At 38.1% G+C, this 23,620-nt stretch overlaps 1 protein-coding gene across 1 annotated transcript in view; it reads right to left on the minus strand.

Moving 5' to 3' along the window:
- LOC122808674 (alpha-2-macroglobulin-like) overlaps window positions 1-23,620 on the minus strand; it is a 1,311,252-nt gene that overhangs the window by 407,816 nt on the left and 879,816 nt on the right. Inside the window, exon 11 of the mRNA XM_044079652.1 lies at window positions 1,667-1,803. Coding sequence (XP_043935587.1) covers window positions 1,667-1,803 — 137 coding nt within the window. The remainder of the gene's footprint in view (window positions 1-1,666; window positions 1,804-23,620) is intronic.

Raw genomic sequence — 23,620 nt, forward strand, 5'->3', positions numbered from 1 at the left:
CTTTAAATGCACAGAAATGGCTATCACACTTGAGTGTGTAGCCTACAAGGCCCAATGAAAGCTGATTAAAGAGATTCTGCCTGGGCACATTTGCTGCTGATGACAAAGTGCAGGTGTCTTGTTCTCATACTTCTCTAGCAAGGCCTCGACAAAACAAATGCTTGGTATGTTAATCATAAACTCATCCCGAATACCAAAAGGTGCTGCATAGTTTCCTTTGATAAAGCAAGTATCGACACCATATACCATATAGATAACACTCTGTCTATGTTTGACCTAATTATCAGAGGATAGGGTACCAGTGTTAATACTAACCTCTCCTTTGAAAACCATGTCTTTATTGCGGTTAGAAATATTTTTTGCCTCACACAACAGATTGCAGATTTTTATTTAGAGCTTCCGAGTATGTTTTTCCCCAAGGCCCAAAGAGGACAGAGTCCCATTTTATTCCTTTATTATTAGGCTTGCCTGCCTTTGAATATGATATCCATTTCAGCATGGAACTTGTTAATTACTTTAATTCTTTCTCATGTTAGCATCTTTCACCTTTCTCTCCTCCTTGCACTAACATATTTAAAATCCTTGTGCTCTTACTAACCACCTTAAATATCATTGCCTTCTACAAAACTAACCCATCCATTACATGCCTCTTAGCCCCTCCCCCCAACATACTTAAATCCCCTCACAGTCTTACAAGCCACCTTAAATATTACTCTCTTACAGGTTAATACATCCACATATATGTCATCTTTATGAATTAACGGTATCTTTTCACTTGGGATTAATTAGTTATGTAGAAAACATCGGCTATGTGTATGTTTACTGGCAAATACAGATCATCCAGTTCATAACGAATATTACTGTACTGGAATCATTATTCTGACTGTATACTGTTTGACATAAAATTGCATTTTACTGGAAACCTTCTACTAATTTTGTAGCTGCAATTCTGGCCTGGATCATACCTGAAAAGGGTTTTCAAATCAGTACACTTACCTGGTTAACAAATGTTAAATTGAATTAAATAAATAAGTAAAATAAAATAAGTAAGCACCTAAACACATGTGAGAGAGCTCAATGTTTTCTTACCAGAAATATCTGAGGTCTTAGTACCCTTGTATACTCCAGTAGACTATAAGCCACATACCTCTGTTCTTTTTTAAACTACTATTGAGGTGTGGTCTCAGTTTACACTTCCATGCTACAAATGACTCTGAGCATTTTGAATCCCTTTACCTAAACATGACCAGTGGTGAAGCAAGCAACCACTCTAGACACCCAAACCTATACCACCACATCAACAATAGTAGCTGATGAGATAGGTACTTAACCCTATATCTCCTCCATTTCTGGAATAGTGCCCCCCTACTTGTCAAGCGGAGTGCTTTCATGGTAGCCTTTAAAACTTGACTGAATGATTGGGCAGAAGATGGTAAATTCTCACCTGGGATATGTGAGGACAGTTTTCTCCCACCAATAATGAGTGATATGGCTGAACTTCTTAACTTAATGCTGTGTTACATTTAGAAAGTACTTCAGAGACCTGTGCCTCAATGCCCAGTTACATTTTTAAGGAAGAGAAAGAATAGAGCAGATTTGTCTTTTAGTACTAGTTCAGTTTATATAGAATACAATACCTGTGTATACAGTATAAAGGAATACTCACCTTGTTTTCTAAGCATGCTGACAGGTTGATTTCCAGGGTGTCTGCAATAAGTTCCCCATTGGGAAGGACAACATACAGTAATATCATACCCTCCGGGACAGGTTCAGCTGCTCTGGGTACAGTAAAGGAAAATAATCCTTGGGAATTTGATAAGAAAAAAAAGACAATTAGTTTTGTTTTTTGTTTATAACTAGAACTGTTCCATTCACATTTCCAGTGACTTGCACATTTAATTTTGTTGCACTTGTTCTAGTAATCTTGATTCATAAACTGCAAAAAGTGCTACAGAATTTCAAAAGAAACCAAACATTGCATCTACAAACCTCTTCACCCGAGCTGAACTTTAGGTGCAGATAATATCTGCATACAAATGGAAAGACAACAAACAGCTGCATGCCACCTGCTATATCATACTGAGTAAAGTACAGTACAGTACAGTACATACTGAGTAAAGTACAGTACAGTACATCCTGAGTAAAGTACAGTACATCCTGAGTAAAGTACAGTACAGTACATACTGAGTAAAGTACAGTACAGTACATACTGAGTAAAGTACAGTACATACTGAGTAAAGTACAGTACAGTACATCCTGAGTAAAGTACACTTCAGTCTTTACAAACCTTAGTTCTGCCCTGCTCTCCCTTCCTTCATCTCTATCTACACTCCTCTATGGACTCTCCGTACCTCTAATCAGCAACTACTACAAATTTACAAACCCCCCAAAAAAAGCTGGCAAACTCCTATATAAACACTCCATTTCCCAATGCTGGAACAGAATTCTAAGATACATTTGTTCCATCATTCACCCATCCCACATTAAAGAAAAACTCAGACTTCATCTACTCAACTCCAAAATATGTGCTTGTCAAACCCCTACTTAAGCTCCCCAAACCCTACTATATACCTTTTCAGTCTCTGCACATACAGCCAAGTACTCCACTATTGTGGATACTTTTTAAATTCTACAATCAATACTGTTGGACTTAACTCTTTTTGTAAATATGTAAATATATTTATTAGTCTGTAAAAATATTGATATGTTAATAAACTACTGTGACTTTAACAATGTTTAAGTATGTCTAATACCTACTGTAATCTATATGTCTGGAGCTTTTCTCCCCAGGACTCCATTGAAAATGGGTTCATTTTGGCCCAATGGACTATCCTGGTAAACCAAATGCAAATAAATAAAAAATAAAATAAATGTATATATCATGTGTTTGCATTTCTGCTTTGTCTCTCTAACGTTCTTGTATAACTGATTTTGACTATATTTTTGACTCAAATGTTTGATTCCCTGTAAATGTTTGTGTTTTATTTTTTTTTGGAAGTTTTCTCCTCGGGTCTCCACTGAAAATGGGCCACAAAACCCAACTGGACCAACCCAGTTAACAAATGTCAATAAATAAAAATAAATAAAGTGTCACAACAAAGGTGCATGTTGTATGACAGTTGTACAATATATTAATTACTGTTTAATCTAGGACTGCAATTGGTTAACTTTTAAATCGGGATTAAAAAAAAATCATGAAATGAACAAGAGTTTCATAGTAACAGAGAGCAGCCATGATGAACTTTGAGACTAGCAGAAGAAAAATGGAAAACTAGAGGGAAAAGCAGGAAGAGATAAAGGGAAAGGAGATAGAACTGAAAAGATGAAGGAGAATGTGAAAGGGAAGGAAAACGGGAAGAATTGGGAGGGAGAAAGAAAGGAAAGAGTAAGAGACGGGCTACAGAAGAAGAAGAAAGAGTTTAGGGAAAAGACCTGAAAGAGAAAATAGAGGGGAAAGAGATGGATGTGGAAAGGAGAGGGAAAGAGGAACACATGGGAGGAAGAAAGGGAAGCACAAGTAAAGAGGAAGGTTGACAATGACAAAGAACGGTAAGAACAGCAACGGAAATGAGACGAAAATGAAAAGTGGGAAGGAAAAGAATCCCTCATTTGTTAGTGAGACAATGATAATAATAACTTGTTTACATATTATTAATGTGTCAGAATTTGGGTGCTTTCTGTGAGATCTGAAGTGCGTGTACTTAGCATGAGTAACCAAAGAGGAAGAGCAGAAGAAAAAAGAACGAAAGAAAAGAAGCTAGGAGAAAAATGGTCAGAGGTGAGTATTCACAGCTTCTACTGGGAACCTGCAAACTTAATGAGATTGGTAGGAGCTAAGAAAAGCAAGCAGCCGCACAACCAAACAGTACTTGCATTACAGACACACTGAGGGCACTGAGCTTTTTTTTTTCCTTTCAATTCCTCATGACTGTCAGCATACAGTAAAAGTGAAGGCAGAAGAGAATCAGGGAAATGCAGAAAGAAAACAGCTGTAAGAGAATCTGGGAAATGCAGAAAGAAAACAGCTGTAAGAGAATCAGGGAAATGCAGAAAGAAAACAGCTGTAAGAGAATCAGGGAAATGCAGAAAGAAAACAGCTGTAAGAGAATCAGGGAAATGCAGAAAGAAAACAGCTGTAAGAGAATCAGGGAAATGCAGAAAGAAAACAGCTGTATCTATAGCCTGAATTTAAGTTCAAACCTGCAAGCCCCTTTTTAGACAGCTATGCAAAAAACTATAAATAAATAAATAAATATCCAAAAAAAAAAAAAAAAAAAAAAAGAATAAAAAATGAGGGGATAGTGATTATTACATTTTTTTAGTATTGTTTGGAAACAGACAGCAACAGACAGCACCTCACAACTGGTAATGGTAGGGGAAAAGTTGAAAAAAAACCTGCTCCTTCGTTGCAGGTATAATTTTCCATCTCACCATCATCACATTATCTGGAGCTTGAGAGGTGGCTCCTGCTTCAACTGCAGGAGGTGGCTCCATCAATGGAGTGGAAAATACTTTTCCCCTACCGTTTCAGAACCACAGGAAGAAGTCCTTCAACCGAGGAATGCAGCAAGGTGGTCAGAAGAGAAACGAACCGGCGACTTCGTTCCAAGTGAGGACACTCAAGAAAATGTGAGGCACCGAAGGGCAGAACTAATATGGAATATTTCCCGGTATTGCCTTTCAGATGCAGAAATGTCCCTACTCTCAAAAGGTATGACTTTTATACTCTCTGGTGATTTTGATGTTGATGAACCGTTAACAGAGTTATGTTTGTTTGCCCGGAATGTTTCATTGAAGCAAATGTTTAATAATAGTTCTCCGCGAAATAGTGTTTGTAGTAAACCTAGTTGTTTTGGGCCTATCTTCCCACCCAATGTAGATATTTTCATTCAAGCTTGTGAGAAGGAAATCTATGATAATTTTGCTTATAGTAGTAATGTGAGATGTAACAACTTTGCTGATGAGTGGGCAGCTCTCAACAGTTTACGAAAGGACAAGAGCATAGTAATTTACCCCACTGACAAGGGTTGACCAGTGGTAATTACGGACTCGGAGTATTATTGGAATGAAATGGGGACAATATTGTCTGAAAGGAATGTTTATGAAATTGTACCCTTGAATATTGTGTATACTATGCAGCAACGTATTAATAATACTTTGTTTGAATGTCATTATTTAGGCATTTTAAGTCAAGAGTTGTTTGAATATTTTAAAGTGGAGAAACCTCTTGTTCCCCAGATGCATGGGCTTCCCAAGATGCACAAGAATCCAATCAAACATAAGTTTAGACCTATTGTAGCAGGGGCTGGATGGCTTAATATAGCAATAACCCACTCCTGGGTGTGGGTAATGCAGGATTTACCCACGGTTGGCGTGGTTTGGTCCCGAGGGCGAAACCCGAGGGACCAAACAAAGGCAACCGTGGGTAAATCCCGCATTACCCACACCCAGAAGTGGGTTATTGCTATTATACTATGACATTATTTAAGAAAAGAAACAATTACTTTTCTTAAATAATGGCATTGTATAATGTCTCTTTGCTGCCCTTCCGCAGCTCTCTGGCATCCGCGGCAGTTCTGATGTACTGCGCATGCCTACGCAGTACATCAGAGCTGTGGCCAAAAGCAACGGAGAAAGCAAGATCTCCGTTGCTTTCGCTATGTTAAATGGGTTTAACATAGCGAGACAGCTTTAAAATAAGCAACGGAGATGTCCGTTGCTTATTTTAAAGCTGTCTCGCTATGTTAAACCCATTTAACATAGCGAAACAGTTAAAAGCAACGGAGATCTTCCTTTCTCCGTTGCTTTTTAACTGTCTCGCTATGTTAAATGGGTTTAACATGGCGAGACAGCTTTAAAATAAGCAACGGAGATCTCCGTTGCTTATTTTAAAGCTGTCTCGTTATGTTAAACTCTTTTAACATAGCGAGACAGTGTTTTAAAAAAAGACTTATACTAATGGAAAAAGTCCGGGCGACCAGACCTTTTTCCATTAGTATAAGTCGATTTACAACGTGCACACTGGCCAATCAGCGTGCACGTTTTGGAATATTAATGGTGGGTCATGGTATAATAAGCCTATTTCCTTGTATCTAGAAAAGCAGTTAAGAAAGGTTTTGGACAGTAATCCTATAGTACTGAAAGACACTGAACACTTCCTGAAAGATCTATATAAAGCTACTATGGGCCCACAGGGAGAGGTACTTGATGTTTTAGTAACTTTGGATGTGACTTCACTGTTCACTTGCATTCCGAATCAAGAAGGGATTGCTATGGCTAGAGCTTGTTTAGTGAGAGAAGGCAAGCACAGGGTACAGGAAATAGATTTTATTTGTATGCTCTTAGAAATAGTGCTTGAACATAATATTTTTTTCTTTAACGGTGTGTGCTACTGGCAAACAGTGGGTGTAGCAATGGGCACTAGTTGTGCCATTTCCTATGCAAATTTGGTGATGATGCAATGGGAACAGCAATGGATACAAGAAGGGGGCACTTCTCCAGTTCGGTTTTACTGACGTTTCGTTGATGACCTTTTTATTGGGTGGAAAGGAAATGAAACTGAGTTAACTGAATTCGTTAATGTTTTGAATACTAGTAATCATTTTTTTAAAGTTCACTTTGAATAAGTCATTACTATCCATTGATGTTTTGGATGTGACAGTTATGAAGGTTGGAGGAGGTATTTCTATGAAGCTACATAGGAAGGAGTGTTATTACCCTTCTGTTTTGTTTAGAACAAGCATGCACCCCCTGCATGTATTTAACTGTATAGTGGAGGGTCAGGCCCAGAGGGCATCTAGGGTGTCATGTGAAAATGTTGATTTTGTGAAAGATCTGCACTTCTTGGAGGAAGCAATTATTGAATGTGGGTATAAGCGACAGGATATAGTAAACGTGCATGGGAAAGTAAAGAACGAGAGGAGGGATCGTGGTACTCCTTACGTTTTGGACTTTAATAGAGCCAGAGGAGGGATTTGTCCCATTGATGAAGTAGTTCCTCTGGTGAAATTAAGAAAATAATAAGTAGAAATCGGCACATTTTAATGGCGGATGAGAGGACGGGTGAAGTAGTAGGTAGTAAACCCAGGTATAGTTTCAAGAATATATAGAATCTCAAACAGCAGTTTTGTTACCCCAGATCTTTTGATAGTACGACTCCATTGGGAGTAGGGGCAACAAAGTGTGGAGCATGCTCGTACTGTATTCATATTGATGAGTCTAGGTTCTTTAGGCCCCCAGACAGTGGGCATTTATGGCACTTAAAGGTGGGAGTATACACAGAATATTGTGCATATTGCACATTGTGTCCACTGCTTTAAGTTTTATGTAGGTAAGACCAACAGACATCTCAAGGAAAGAATCAGGGATCATTTATATTGTTACAAGAGGGGGCATGACTACAGTGCAATAGCGAAGCATACTTTCACTGAGGGGGAGTCACATACTGTTTTATTACAGGCGCTGTATGTGCAAATTGAGAACAGGAGATTGGGTGATATAGTAAATGATACTGAAAATGTTGAGCTGCAGTGGATTTTGAGATTAGGGGCGCATCGGGGGTCTGGGTTGAATGATTGTGTCCCTTTGAAACCTGTTTTAAAAGCTAGGAAATTAAGAAAATAATATGTTTTATATTAATGTAATTTTTATATTAATATATTTTTTAATATATGCATTTATGGTTCATTGAATGAAATTCATTGTTGTATGAATGTTAATTGTAAGTGGGGTTTTGTAACTACCAGTTTCCAATTGGTCTGTGATTAATTGGACGTTTTGGAGGGAATTCACTGAGAAGGGATTGGTGAATTGTAATAATTGCCTAGTATATAAGTTGATGCTGTGGAGGTTTGTCTGATGAAGTAATGTGTAACATTACGAAAGCATTCACATTAAACATTTTTGATTTTACTAAAGCCGTTTGGATTACTGTTCTGCTACTATTACGGTTTAGTACTACTACTACTGTTGTCTTCTGCCACAGGGGTTTTGTCGTTTTGAATTTTTGGATTTGGTCTCTGTTCCTTTGGGTTGTTATATTTTACTGTTATAAAGAAATGTAGTGTTATTACATTACAGTAAAGAAAAATCCAGCCACTGGGGATGCACAAGCCAGTGCATTTCTTTGTGCTGGTCCCAAGCGTGGATAAATGGGGAGGGTTGCGTCAGGAAGGGCATCCGGCGTAAAACTTCGCCAAATCATTTCATGCAGTCACCAGTAAATATTTTCATACTGGATCGGTCGAGGCCTGGGTCAACAATGATCACCACCAGTACTGTTAGCCAACAGGGTTCTGGCGGGATTTGGGCCACTGTTGGCCGAAGGAGGAGAAGAGGTGGAAGGCATGGCTGAAGGCAGGAAGAGAGGAGAAAGGCTAAGACTGTGGTAGTGAGGGTCGGAACTTTGAATGTTGGCAGTATGACTGGTATAGAGAGAGAGCTAGCTGATATGATGGACAGAAGGAAGGTTGGTATATTGTGTGTGCAAGAGACCAGATGGAAGGGGAGTAATGCCAGGTGTATCGGAGGTGGGTTCAAATTGTTTTATCATGGTGTGGATGGGAGAAGAAATGGCGTAGGAGTTATTCTGAAGGAACAGTATGCGAAGAGTGTTTTGGAGGTGAAAAGCGTGTCGGATAGAGTGATGTTTATGAAGCTGGAAATTGATGGTGTAATGATGAATGTTGTTAGTGTATATGCTCCACAAGTTGGGTGTGCAGTGGAGGAGAAAGAAGAATTTTGGAGTGAATTGGATGAAGTGGTGATGACTGTACCCAAGGGTGAGAGAGTGGTGATTGGAGCAGATTTCAATGGGCATGTTGGTGAAGGGAACAGAGGGGATGAGGAAGTGATGGGTAGGTATGGTGTTAAACAAAGGAATGCAGAAGGTCAGATGGTAGTGGATTTTGCGAAAATGATGGACATGGCTGTGTTGAATACGTATTTTAACAAGAGGGAGGAGCATAGGATGACATGCAAGAGTGGAGGAAGATGCACACAGGTGGATTATATCTTATGTAGGAGGGCCAGTTTGAAGGAGATTGGAGACTGTAGAGTGGTGACCGAAGAAAGTGTAGTTAGGCAGCATAGGATGGTGGTTTGTAGGATGACGCTGGTGATCAAGAAGAGGAGGAGGAGTGTGAGGGCAGCAACAAGGATCAAATGGTGGAAATTGAAAAATGGTAATTGTGAGGTGGAGTTCAGGGATGAGTTAAGACAGACACTGGGTGGCAATGAAGAGTTACCAAATAGCTGGGTAACTACAGCAGAGCTAGTAAGGGAGACTGCTAGAAAGGTGCTTGGTATCACATCTGGACAGAGGAAGGACGACAAGGAGACATGGTGGTGGAATGAGGAAGTACAGAAGAGTATACAGGCAAAGAGGTTGGCAAAGAAGAAGTGGGATTGTCAGAGAGATGAAGAAGGTAGACAGGAGTATAAGGAGATGAGGTGCATGGCAAAGAGAGAGGTGGCGAAGGCTAAGGATAAGGCATATGAAGAGTTGTATGAAAGGTTGGACACTAAGGAGTGAGAAAAGGACCTGTTGGCTAGATTGGCTAGACAGAGGGACCGAGCTAGGAAAGATGTGCAGCAGGTAAAGGTGATAAAGGATAATGAGGGAAACATACTCACAAGCGAGGAGAGTGTGTTGAAGAGATGGAAAGAGTACTTTGTGGGGTTGATGAATGAAGAGAATGAGAGTGAGGGAAGGTTGGATGATGTGCGGATGGTGAATCATGAAGTACAATGGAGGAAGTAAGGATAGCTGTGAAGAGAATGAAGAATGGAAAGGCTGTTGGTCCAGATGACATACCTGTGGAAACATGGAGGTTTTTAGGTGAAATGGCAGTGGAGTTTTTAACTAGATTGTTTAATGAAATCTTAGAAAGTGAGAGGATGCCTGAGGAATAGAGAAAGAGTGTTTTGGTACCGATTTTTAAGAATAAGGGTGATGTGCAGAGCTGTAGTAACTACAGAGGGATTAGATTGATCAGTCACAGCATGAAGTTATGGGAAAGAGTAGTGAAAGCTAGGTTAAGAAGGGACGTGATGATTAGCGAACAGCAGTATGGTTTCATGTTGGGAAAGAGTACTACAGATGCAATGTTTGCTTTGAGAGTGTTAATGTAGAAGTACAGAGAATGTCAGAAGGAGTTGCATTCTGTTTTTGTAGACTTAGAGAAAGCATATGACAGGGTGCCTAGAGAGGAGTTGTGGTATTGAATGAGGAAGTCAGGAGTGTCGGAGAAGTATGTAAGAGTGGTACAGGATATGTACGAGGGTAGTGTGACAGCGGTGAGGTCTGTGGTGGGAGTGACGGATGCATTTAAGGTGGAAGTGGGTTACATCAGGGATCAGCTCTGAGCCCTTTCTTATTTGCAGTGGTAATGGACAGGTTGACAGACGAGATCAGACAGGAGTCCCCATGGGCTATGATGTTTGCAGATGACATTGTCATCTGTAGTGAGAGTAGGGAACAGGTGGAGGAGACCCTGGAGAGATGGAGATATGCTCTAGAGGGAAGACGAATGAAGGTCAGCAGGACTAAGACAGTATATATGTGTGTGAATGAGAGGGAGGATAGAAGAATGGTGAGGATGCAAGGAGTAGAGGTGGCGAAGGTGGATGAGTTTAAATACTTGGGGTCAGTAGTTCCGAGTAACGGTGAGTGTGGAAGAGAGGTGAAGAAGAGAGTACAGGCAGGATGGAGTGGGTGGAGAAGAGTGCCAGGAATTATTTGTGACAGACGAGTACCTGTAAGAGTGAAAGGGAAGGTCTACAAGAGGGTAGTGAGACCAGCTATGTTATATGGGTTGGAGACAGTGGCATTGACAAAATGGCAGGAGTTTGAGCTGGATTTGGCAGAGTTAATGATGTTAAGATTTGCACTGGGTGTGATGAGGGTGGACAGGATTAGGAATAAGTATATTAGAGGGTTAGCCCAGGTTGGAAGGGTTGGAGACAAAGCCAGAGAGGCAAGATTACATTGGTTTGGACATGTGCTGAGGAGGGATGCTGAGTATATTGGGAAAAAGATGCTAAGGATGAAGCTACCAGGTAACAGGAAAAGAGGAAGGCCTAAGATAAGGTTTATGGATGTGGTGAGAGAGGACATGCAGGTGGTTGGTATGACAGAGCAAGATGCAGAGGACAGGAGGAAATGGAAACAGGTAATCCACTGTGGCGACCCCTAATGGGAACAGCCAAAAGAAGATGATGATGACATTACAGTAAAGAAAGGTTTGTAAGGAGTTCAAAATAACATAATGAAGTTGTTTGTCTTTTTGGCTTTTCCCAGTTAGAGATCGCCACAGCGGAACTCCAGTCTGCTAATGATTGGCAGTCGATTTTTTATGGTGCCGAGTTGCCAGCCTGACACCCAACCTTCACCGAAGGCACGCCCATTCATGCATGTTTTTCGGAAGCTACTTGACCGCAGGGAGGACATGCAGACTCCACACAGAAGGCACTCCAGCCGAGAATCGAACAGGAGTACCTCTTGCTGTGAGGCAACAACACTACTGCTGTACCACCGCGGCTTTAAGATACATAATGAAGTAAGTAATAAAATTACGTACGAAGGGAGATTTTAGTATTGTATAGGTTTGTAAAAAGAGATATAATGAAGTAAGTTTTAAAATTATGTTGGAGAGGAGGGGAGTTAGTTATGTATAGGAGGATACTGATAATAGCCTATGAGTGACAGAACTGGTATAGGATTGTTTCTATGTAGGCTACCTGTTAAAAACAGAAGTATCTAAAAGGTTTATAATTTAGGTATACAGGGGATGCATGACTGGAGTACAGTGGTGGGAGGGGCAGTTAGAAAAAGAGCAAAATGAGAAGTGTCATTTAAGAGGGGGGATGTATTAATTCAAGTGCAGGAGGGAAAGTTGTTAAGGGTCTAAGGGCAATTGCCTACCAGTACTTTTGTGGACTCTGGTAAGTGATGTAATTAACTGTGTAAAGCCATACCAGGTTTATTGCATTAAATGGGGTGGTGCTATCGATAAGCTGCCAGTCTATATTTAGGTCTCCAAGTGTTACTGTTTTATGTTGTGTATGGTGGGACATCCAGTATACAATATTTTCCATAATAGTAATGCCTTTACTTGGTGAGACATATATGGCTGCTAAACAAAGCATTTTCCTAGTATTGATTTTGAGATATGACATAAGTAGTTCTGCATTATTATACTGTGGTATCTGCTGTGCATGTGTGCTAATATTTATGGAATTCTGGTAGATGATGGTTATTCCCTCTACCTGCTTATTTATCCTGTCAAGCATAATTATGCTGTAACCAGTTGGTATAATTTCATTGGCATTTATATGTTTTTCAGCCATGTTTCTGAAGCTATCATTACATCTTGGGAATATGTGGCAATACAAATATTAATGTCCTGGATTTTATTGTATATGCTTCTAAGACTGATATTCAGGCTGTGAAGGGTGAAAATGTGGTGTGAGGATGGGAAAAATGGTACACTTAATACTGGGTTTTTTTTGCTGTTATGTGGGTCCAGTGTTTGGGTGAATGTCTCTACTGATTTTTTGGGTGGAAATGTTATGTAGGAAAATGCATCTGTGCTCTACCTTTATTAGATTTTGTATGGTAACATACTTAGATTTATAATACCTGTAACTGAAAAAATCTAAGGTTTGCTGGTACAGTGTGGGTGCTCTTGGTAACTGTGTTGTGAGTGTGGGTTTGTAAGAGTATTAATTATATTTATTTGGGAAGCATGATACTTGGTTGGTAAATAGTGATACTATACTGCAGAGGCAGACTAGTAGGGTTCAAGGCAGGGTCATTTGTATAACATGTAAGTTAGATTCTGCTGAAGATATTAGTTTGCACTGTAAAGTGTTACCAGGCAAGAGTAGTTACAGCAGTATAACTTCTAAATGAGCGTGCTGTGAGTCAAAGATGCTAATTGTAGGGCAACTGCTATTGAGTTATGTCCTGATTGTTTTGATGCAGAAATAGGTAGAGAAAACTGTAGGAGTGGAGTTGGGATATTTTAAACATGGAATAGGAGGAGGTGGGTATAATATAACAGCAAAAAGTCCACACCGTGACATAAAAGCATATAATAAAAAAGGAGACTGGAGGGATAGCAGCTGCTGCAGTAGAGATCATTTAAACATCTATTGTTGTGGTACATTTACTTATACAAAAAAATAAAAATGACACTGGAGCAGGTACTTAAACACCAACGACTCAGAAATTAAACAAAATAAGTACCACAGATGAAGGAAAGTAGTCGGCTCAGAGATAAATCCCACAGCTGGTTTAACGGTCAATTCAAACACATAAACGCAATTACACACACAGCGTTTTTGTCTAAGTTGCTAAGACTACATCAGATGCAAACAGAAAATGAACCATGTCAATATATAATCCCTAAGCTTAATGATTCAAAAAATCCACCAATGAAAATACAATCTATTGTCTCAGTAAAGGGTATCACTAATACAAAGAAAATGCCATGTTAAATCATTGAACATGATATGAAAAATATTAAAATCTGTTTAAAAGCTGTTTAAAAACATAAAAACATAAAACATTTTATTAACTTAAAAACTGTTCAAATGTTGTGTCTTTCGGCTTTTCCCGGTTAGGGGTCACCACAGCGGAACTCCGGTTCGCTAATGATTGATAGTTGATTTTTAGGTGCCGAGTTACCAGCCCTGACACACAACCTTCAATGAAGGTACTCCCATTCACGCATGTCTCCACGCAGAAGACGCTCTAGCTGAGAATCAAACCGGACAGCGTTTTACTGTGAGGCGACAATGCCACCACAGCACCACCACCACCGCGGGTACTAACTTAAAAACTGTTCAAATAAAATGCTTAAATGCACCTCAAAGTACTTAAAGTGTTTCAAAGTTCACATACGCATAGTAAGACAGTGTATAAAATGTGGCAATACCACCATCAAGTGGTGTAACACAGGACTGCAGTATCCTGAATACTTGTGTTTAATTCAAACCATTATAACTTAGCTGCCTTCATTTTAAGGACAGGGGCTATGGAAATATTATCATTGAGTCCTGGTGCAGTAGTAGCCTGTAATGTTAACTGCCACCACAGCTCTATATACTCAATCTTTTCTTCCCATAACCCCCACTCACTTCCTTCTTAACCTGTTCTAATACAAAAAATGAGAAGCATGCTTTGGCACATGTTTTGTGTGCCTATATAGAGCATTTGAATCTTTCTTACATTGAATATCATACATATGTTCATAAATCCTTCTATGTAACTTCTTGCCAGTATAGAAGGATTCACACTCATTACAAATGGTGAGATATATCAAACCAAAGGATCCACAGTTAAAATAACCCTGACCTGCCACCCATCTGTTCCTACTAGAAATATAAATTCTTTCTTTAGTACTAATGTATGTACACTGGGTACAATGCACACATTTAAAAGTTCCTCTTTTTTTTGTGTCCTACTATGTTGTTTCCATAATTATTCTCTAGTAAGTCTTTCAAATTTTGAGAGTTTCTGCATACCACTCTTAGGGTTTCCTTCGGTATTGGATGAGGGACCAAGACCCCCAGCAGAATGGCGCTAGCCGATCCTGTCCAAGACCCAGAGAAGGAGTGTAGTTCATAATACTTTGTAAATGTATGCACAGTGGACCAGCTTGCTGCTTTTAGAATACGTCTAGCATACAAGCTTTGCCAAAAAGCCACAGTCTAAGCCATGTCTCTGATAAAGTGAGTCATGACCCTGCCTGAAATCATTTTGTTGTGGTGGGAATAGAAATAAGTAGTGGAATGAGACAACCAATTTGATACAGTCTGTTTTGACACAGGTTATCCTATTTTCTTACCTTCACAAGAAGTGAACAACTGATCAGAAGTTCTGAAAATGTTTGTCCTGTCAAAATAGTACCTGAGTTGTATGTTGACATCCAAGGAATGAAGTATCATTTCTTCCACATTTTTTGCTTTGGGAAGACAATAGAGATAGATAGCATGGCTCGAGGTCAACTTAGATATCACCTTAGGCATAAACGAAGGATTAGTTCTCCAGGAACCCCTCTTGCAGAGGTCAGAGCAATTGGCAAGACTGTTTTCCATGTTAAGATCCTCAAGTTAGCATGATGAGTCGGTTCAGCTGGAGCAAGAGTTAGTTTTTCTAAAACACAATTAAGATCTCAGGGAGAAGCCACCTATTTTCTGGGAGGCTTCCTATGCAACATCCTTTTCAAAGACATTTTCACATGAAGCTGCATTGAAAGAGGGAGTTACCTGGCAGACACGCTGAAATAGCTGACAAATTAACCTTAACTGAGGAGCAAAACAAGCTATAGTATATCAACTCACACAAATATTTAAGAAACAGAGAACAATCATCCCTGAATAGCTGTCAATTCTTTTCTTGCCACCGGCTAGAACATCTTATCCATTTGCTAATATATGATTCCCTGTAGCAGGCTTTCTTACTTTTTATTTAAATTTCTCCAAGTCTTTTGGGTTTGTAATACCATGATGGACCCCATTCCTAAGTCAAAGTACAATTAAAGTTCATGAAATGAGTATTATTTCAATCTTTGATGTCAGCCAAAAGTACTCTTTGCAGCATCCACAATGTGCCCAGTAATGACTCCTTCTGCAATTTGTATGGAGTTACATGCATATTAACATAGCTAAATACGACTGCAGATTCTTTTTTATAAGAGTCATTGCTCATAATACTATTGGAACTGTCTGGGTATCTATCTTCCACATTGCTCTCATTTTTGCCTGCAAATCTTGATATTTTATGACTTTGAAAGTCTCTCTGTATACAAGACACTGTAGTTACTGGGTGTAGGGATTTCAATGATCAATGCTAGTTTTGATTTCTTTTCAAGGACCACTAAATCTGGTTTTCTCATGGCTATCTTTTGAACTGTTGGTAATGGGTGATCCCATGTGATGTAGACTTCATCATTTTCTATGATGCTTTGTGGCTCATATTTCCAGTGTTTTTTAGCCATTTCAATACCATGTTTGCACAATACCCAGTGCAGCAGTCTTGCCACATTATTATGCCTATCATTGTCTACACTCTTTCTGCCATTAGTATGTCACAACCAGCAACAAGGTGTGCAACTGTTTCCAATTCTGTTTTACAAAACCTACATTTGTGTGTTTCTCTCACATGTTCAATGGACTTTGTAAACAAACGTGTACATAGCCCACGATCTTGGGCCATCAGTTTTAACCTTTTAGCTTTTGGTTTGAATTCTCCTCTCCTTAACCATTCCTGCATTCGATCCTGATCAACATGAGGTTCTTTCAGAAGTTTTCTATACTTGCAACTATATTTATTTATTTTCCACATTCCTTGCCTTCTCATCTGATCCTTCACCTTATATTCTTTCTTTTGTTTTTGGCACATTCACTTGCTTCCTGATTTTTATCTACTTTTGGTTTCATTTCCATTCCTGCTTGATACTGATATGCTTCTGCTAGACTAAGAAGGGAAGTCATCTTAGATTTATTCTAACTCAAGACCCTGCATACCATAGCCACAGCAATGTACCACTAGGCCATCTGAGCTGTAAAGATAGTCCTCACACTGACCTAATAAGACATATTTATATTATGCAATGCTTGCATTATAACCAGCTTATTTCCTTTCATCTTTATATATCTAATTACATTCCTTAGTACACTAAATATTACAAGTAGTTGAATTTCTATCTCTATTTTCTTTATAAACTATGTCCCCTATACTATTTCTCATTTTCTCAATTGATGTTAAGAATTTTTTCTCCTCTATTGGATGATATAGCAACTTCTAGTTTATATAGTATATATATATATATCTATATATATATCTATATATATATCTATCTCTCTCTCTCTCTCTCTATATATATATATATATATATTTTTTTTTTTTATTTTTTTTTTTTTGCTATTAGGGTTTTCTTTTTGTATGTATTGTTGATCTGTGTCCTTGATTTAATTTCACTGTTAATATCTGAAAAACTGAATAAAGAGATTTTGAAGAAAAAAAAAAAGATTTACTCTCCTCATGTTTCAAAACTTTCACTATGTCTGGGTCTTGTCAGGTCAGCAGATATGTATGTAGTCCCACGATTGCAGATCTATAAATGTAATCAATTTCAAGGAGGCCTATCCCTCCTTTAGAACAGGGAATATATAATCTTGGTATGCACTGAAAATCATTTGGTGGGCATGAGGCATGCTTCTTGTTTTCCTGTCTAATCTAGCCAACACATTTTGGGGGCAATCAATCACTCCAAAACTGTAAGTTAGGGCAGGAAGAGCAAATTGATTTATAGCTGGAATTTTGTTCCTAGATGTCAATGCTGTTTTCAGGATTCATTTAAGTCTTCTAAAATATTCCTTACTAAGTTTTATTTGCATTTGTTCCTGTTTTATTGTTGATCCTTCATTAATTCCAAAATATTTATAACCTCCCTCTTGCTCAAGTTCTTTTATATTACATTCTTGTCCCAAACTGATGTTTTCTTGGTGTTGCAGTCTTCTTGCTTTGAATGTTGCTTTTGCACATTTATCAAGACCAAATGACATTCTTATATTATCTGAAAAAGTTTTGACAACTTGAAGTTGTGCTTTCAGTTCCTCATCTGATGAGCTATACAGTTTTAAATCATCAACAAAGAAAAGATGTGACATCTTTACACTTTGTTGTTTTCCAAGAGCCAAACTATAGCCATGACCTAATCTGTTAAGTAGACAGCTTAAAGGGTTAAGGGCAAGACAGAATACCTGCAGTGACAGAAAGTCACCCTGGAATATCTCCCTTTGAATTTTTATCCCTGGAATAACAATTTGTCTTTTATCATGGCTTAATTGCAAAGTGGTTTGCCACTGTTTTATGGTCACTGTAATGTAACTGTTGAATGTAGGGTGTATCTTATACATTTGTAAGCACTCTTTTATCCATGAATGTGGGATACTATCAAATGCTTTTTTGTGGTCAATCCATGCCATACTTAGATTCTTCCCCTTTTTACAGTTCTCCATTATGACTTTATTTAGCAACAAATGATCCTTTGTTCCGTATGACTTTCTTTTATTGCCCTTTTGTTCTATTGCCATGATTGAATTTTCTTCTAAATGACTAGAAACTATGTCAGCATCAATTCTGGCATATAGTTTATATGTCGTCAGAAAGCAAGTTTTTCATCTATAATTTTTAGGATACCTTACAGGTTCACTGTTAAGTAGGAGCATTGTTTTCCTGTTGTTAACCAGGTTGGTGTCTGTTTGGGGTGAGTGTATAAATAGTTCTTACTCATGGCCAAATCTTCATGCAAAATTGTTACTACTTTTAGCCAGAAATTAGGTACTGCATCTGGGCCTGGGGTTTTCCAGTTGGAGGATTTTCTTAACTTTATCTCAATCTCTCTGGCCATTACCTCATCCCATTTCATATCCTGTACCTTTGAACTTCTTATTCTTTCTTTTACTTCTATCCATTCAGCATATTTGTTATGTTCCACAGGATCTTCATAAGTATTTCTCCAAAATGTATCTATTTCCTCTTTTTTGGGTAGTCTTTCAATTCCTTTTGTCTCTTTTCCCAATTCTTACTTTTTGGGGTCATCAATAAATTGATTATTTTGTACATTTTTCTTTTAGATTTATCTGTCTAACTTCTAAGTTCTTCTGCCTGTGCTGAGATTTTTAGTTATTACTTGCAATAGTGCAAGATAGATCCTGATCCATTATAGTACTGTGCATTGCTTTTATCACATCTATCTTTCTGAGTATTTTTGTTGATCCATTCCTTCTTCTATACTGTTCTCACAGTGACATTTCTTGTCTAAATTGCTTTATAGTTTTCTCTATTCGATATTTCCATGATGGTATTTGATTTCTCCCCTTCCTTTCCCTTACTACCCTGTGTTCTTGTGGTAGAATTTTATCAATTATTAATTTAGCTGCACAGTAATATATTCTGTTTATTTCTGTTATATTGCATGGATCTCTAATTGGAAAGTCCTAATTACTGTGTTGTGTTCATTTGTTTTATCAAACTTCTGACTTTTTGGTTTTTGTTGACCTTCTACAATCTATTTCATTGATCTTAATATCTCTATTAAATCGAGCAGCTCTTCTCTTCTCTCTAAACTAAGAGCACATTCTTTGTTTTCCATTTCCTGTGGGCATTCTGTAGCGAGTTTTATAGCATCTTCCTGTGTTGCTTTCTCTTCAATTTCATCCTGTGTCATCCATTGCTCTGTCATATGGGAACTGACTGGCCAATCACTCTTCAACATTGAAAGCATCAGAGTTGCCACAGCTTCCTGTTCCTTCCCCTGCTGTCCAGCTTTAAATGGACATTTATACTGGTTTCCTGTGGAAGACTCCAAAATATCTTCATATGGCAACTGCCCAGTTGCTTTCCATTCCACTAGTTTCTCCTTAATTTGGATGTTTATTGCTCTATCCTGCTGTGGTGCTTTCTGAGTTAGATTTTCTACACTGAATCCTTCACTTCACAGGTACTCCATAACCTCAGTTTCTATTTATTTAACTTCTCCATTACTAATCTTCTTTTCTACTTTTATCTCTTTGTCTTTTTTTTTTTGTATTGTAAAGTTTTCCTTGTCTGGATTCCTTTGCCTGTATTTCTCTTCAAATATCTTTGGTGCTGTTAGTTTTGTATTGATTAATTTTGCTTTCTCCTTTGCACAAATATTACACCATATTAAATCTCTTTTTCTTTACCATGTCCATATTTCTTCTTCAGGTGTCTCCTGATTTTCCCCTTTCTCCTTACTTTGGGTACTCGTTCCATTATGCTGTGATGCAACCTGTGTTAGACTTTCTACAGCAGATCCTTCACTACGTAGGCACTCCATAACTTTAACTTCTATTTTTTCAACTTCTACCTTACTAATCTTCTTTTCTACATTCACTCTTTGTGATATTATTTTTTATTGTGAAATGCTCCATATCTTGATGCCTTTGCCTGTATTTCTCTTCGAATATCTTTGGGGCTGTCGATAGTTACCTCGACAAAGCGAACCATCACCGGTGGAATCCCCCAGAATTCTGTACTGGGACCTCTCCTGTTTGGCATCTACTTTTTTCTGAAGTAAAAGCCAATACCAGAGGGCTCTGACTGACTAAAAAATCTGCAGATGATTGCAAGCTAGGAGCAGTCATTGAATCCCCATATGACTTAGCCATCCTCCGGGAAGCTTGATCTCAAATAAATAACTGGTGTCAAAATCATGGTCTGAAACTAAATTGTATTTATTATTTATTCATTTGTTGAAATTCGTTCACCAGAAAAGTCTGACTGGGCACAGGTGCCCTTTTTTAGCAAAGATACAGGGAGAAAAGTTCCAAGGTATCATATTTAATGGAATCAGTATTTACAGTAGTAAATTTTATAATGCAGTTTTAGTGAACACATAGCACAATAGTCAGTATAATAAAATGTGTATTGATATTCAAAAACATTAAATTTTCAAGCCTTGTACTAAGACTTTACAGACAGAAGGGTGGTGAATAAAATAGGTAGGAGTAAGATATACAATAGAGTGAGATATTACAGGAGATAAACAAGTTTGAATGCTAACAGAGAAGTAGAGAATGAATAGTAATTTGGCCATGATAATTAGAAGCAGGTATATAGTTTAAGAAGTACAATTAACTGAGGTATTAGAAGGGGATAATCAGGTTATGTGATTTATTTTTTTAAAGGAAGGTACAAGAAAGGCGATGAAGGGTGTTAGAGAGCTATATCACAGATGAGGAGCAAGAGCAAAGTCAGGAGGCAGAGGCAATGTCTTTTAGTAATGGTTTGAGAAGATGAAGGTGTGTGGTAGACCTAACTGATATAGGAAATTTTTCCAAGTTCTGGATACATTATTGGAATAGACTCTGACCCTAGCAGCCCTTTGTGGTTTGTAGATGGTAAGCAGATGTTAATTATTTGAACAAAAGGGAGAAATGCCAAAAAATGCATTATTATACTGTTAGGGAATTCATCTACCCAGGGAACTACCACATTACAATATGCCCCTAAGAGTCAACCCAGTTGTTTGGGATTTGAGAACTTATGTGGACAGTAACCTAACCTTTGACCAATATGTGTATATTGTAAGAAAGTCCTTTTATATTGCACAGCTTATAAACAAGGGGATTGTGTCTAGATATAGCGATGTCAGTGTTTCTCCTTTACTCTTCCATTATTAGCCCAATTAATTAATGCAATACTCTCTTTGGCATGTACCTGTTCAAGCACATACAATAGCTGGAATGCCCACAGAGATACCTTACTAGAAGAATACAAGGCCTAAACAAAATGTCATACATGGACCATCTCAAAGCCCTGTCACTATACTTGGTATGCTACAGACTGTTAAGATGCGACCCGTGTCTGGCATACAAGGTGTCGTCTGGCCTATTACTGATGGATTTATTGCACATCAGCAAGTCAAATGGCATCAGAAATACTCAGTCTAGGGATCTAAACCTCTTCTAAAAAATTAACAGAATGGTTTGAAGGGACAGGTATATCTCACAGAGGTTACTCCTCATCCACATAAAACAAAGCTCATCCCTGTCTATTTTCAAGTGTAACTTAGATCTGTGGATAGGAAACAATAAATTTACACCAGGACTGCCCCCTGTAGTACTAATGGAAAGATGCAACTCCTAAATGCTTTACCCTATGCATTGGTCTCCACAGATTATCTGTGGTATGATCCAAGTTATTCTCATTAGGGGTAATATATAATTATCAACTATGGGATACATAAGGCCAATCTATAACCAAATGGGCAAGTTTATTTTGAGAAATGGCCCACAAGGACAGCTAGCTTAGTACTTAGCTATGAACCTATTAACCTATAAAACTAAGTGGCTCACAGCAACCTTACCCTCAAGCAGACAAAGTTTTGCTTATCGCCTATATGGAATTCAATGGGATGGCAATGGGAAAAGCCCAGTAATATTTATAAGGCTAGAGTATAGTGGCTGGTCAAAGACTTGTGTTCTGAGTGAACAGGAGTGGGCTGCTGTACTTTGTGGCAAGTTTCTTTTTTTTTTTTTTTAATCCTGACACTTAACCAGATGGCTAAGTTAAGAGATGGGATTTGCTAGCACCTGTTTGTGTGTGTTTGTGTGAAATGGAGCTGAAACTACATCACGGCTAAGCCAAGCATTTGTGATATGTTCACTGACAAGCTAATAGCTGTAATCACTGGCTTAGGTAAGGAAGCTGTGTGTGGGTAAAACATAATTGACTGGTGTCATTTGCTTAACTATTTTGCACTGACCTTGCATGATTAATATGATTAAAATAAAGCATATTGGAAATAAATACTTTACTGTGAGTGTGTGTGTGTCTGTGTGTGTGCGTGTGTGTGTGTGTGGGGGGGCTGTTTGCCCTGTTGTGTTTCTTTGTCTTTCTTTTGGTTTAAAACATTAACAAACCTCTGTAGTTCTAGACTGTATGTTAAGGTTTTACGTAAATGATGCAGTAATAGGATTGCTTTTTCCTGCTCAAAGCTAAACTTATTGAAGGAAAGTTTTTTGTTTAAAGTCTGATGTCCATGTGTGGGGGATGTAGTCCACCAGGAAGTAAGAAAAAAGAGGTGTTCCCCTTGTCTTGACATAAACAGGGGAGAGTGCCTAAAATAAAATAACAAATTACCTCCTTTAAATAATAAAAAAGATCATAAAAAATAAGGTCAGGTAGGCAGAAAAAATAAATAGATAAAGTAAAGCACTTTATCTTTTTTCTGTAAACTTTGTTGTCAACTCTAAAGAGACATGTTTTAAGCAAAATGGCTTTCGGATTGGCTACCAGTGCAGTCAATCTTGTGACTAAACACTAGTCTACCCCAAGAGAAAAAAAATAGTTATTCACCCACCTTGATAAAAATGAGAGAAAAACCCAAAAATAAAATAAAAAATTGACTCCTCCAGAACCTAAAAAGTCAGGGGAGTTGGGCTAAAAATAAAATAGAACACTTTGTTTTCCTCATGTTTAAACTGTGGCATCCACTCAAGTTGGACAGCTTTTAAAGGCAAGCAGGATCTCTGATAGGTTGCTGGAGCAATCAATTTTGTGACAAAACAGTAGTCCTCCCAGATACAAGAGACATTATGTGATCCCATCATCTTGACAAAAATAGGGGAGATCACCCAAAGTAAAAATAAGAAAGAGAAGGTGGACAAAAAATAAAATAAAGGAATTTGTCTTCCTTGTTACTTAAATCATTGGCAGATCTCTGTAGTTTTAGTAAATTCTGTCTATTACATGTTAAGGTCGTATATAGTAAAGCATTAATATGACTGTTTTTTTCCTGCTCAAAGTTGAGAATTTAATCTCCTAAAACACATGTAGATTTCTGTTCTTTGATCACTGAGCACAGACTGTTTGTTTGAAATACGTTTTGTGGCTGTTATCTTTTATCAAAATGGGATAGCTGAGGAATACACAGTTAGCAAAGTATTCAGTGGGAGTTTGAGTGATTGTCTGTAGATGAAAACAACTTGCCCTCTTATCGATTGATCAGTTTAAAGTTTTGCTTTAAGGACTAATGTGCTTTTATGTGGAATAAATGGTCTGGCAGTTAGTACAAAGGAT

The sequence above is a fragment of the Protopterus annectens genome, chromosome 8.part0, assembly GCF_019279795.1.
Source record: "Protopterus annectens isolate FY-2018-M chromosome 8.part0, PAN1.0, whole genome shotgun sequence".
Classification (NCBI taxonomy): Eukaryota; Metazoa; Chordata; order Ceratodontiformes; family Protopteridae; genus Protopterus; species Protopterus annectens.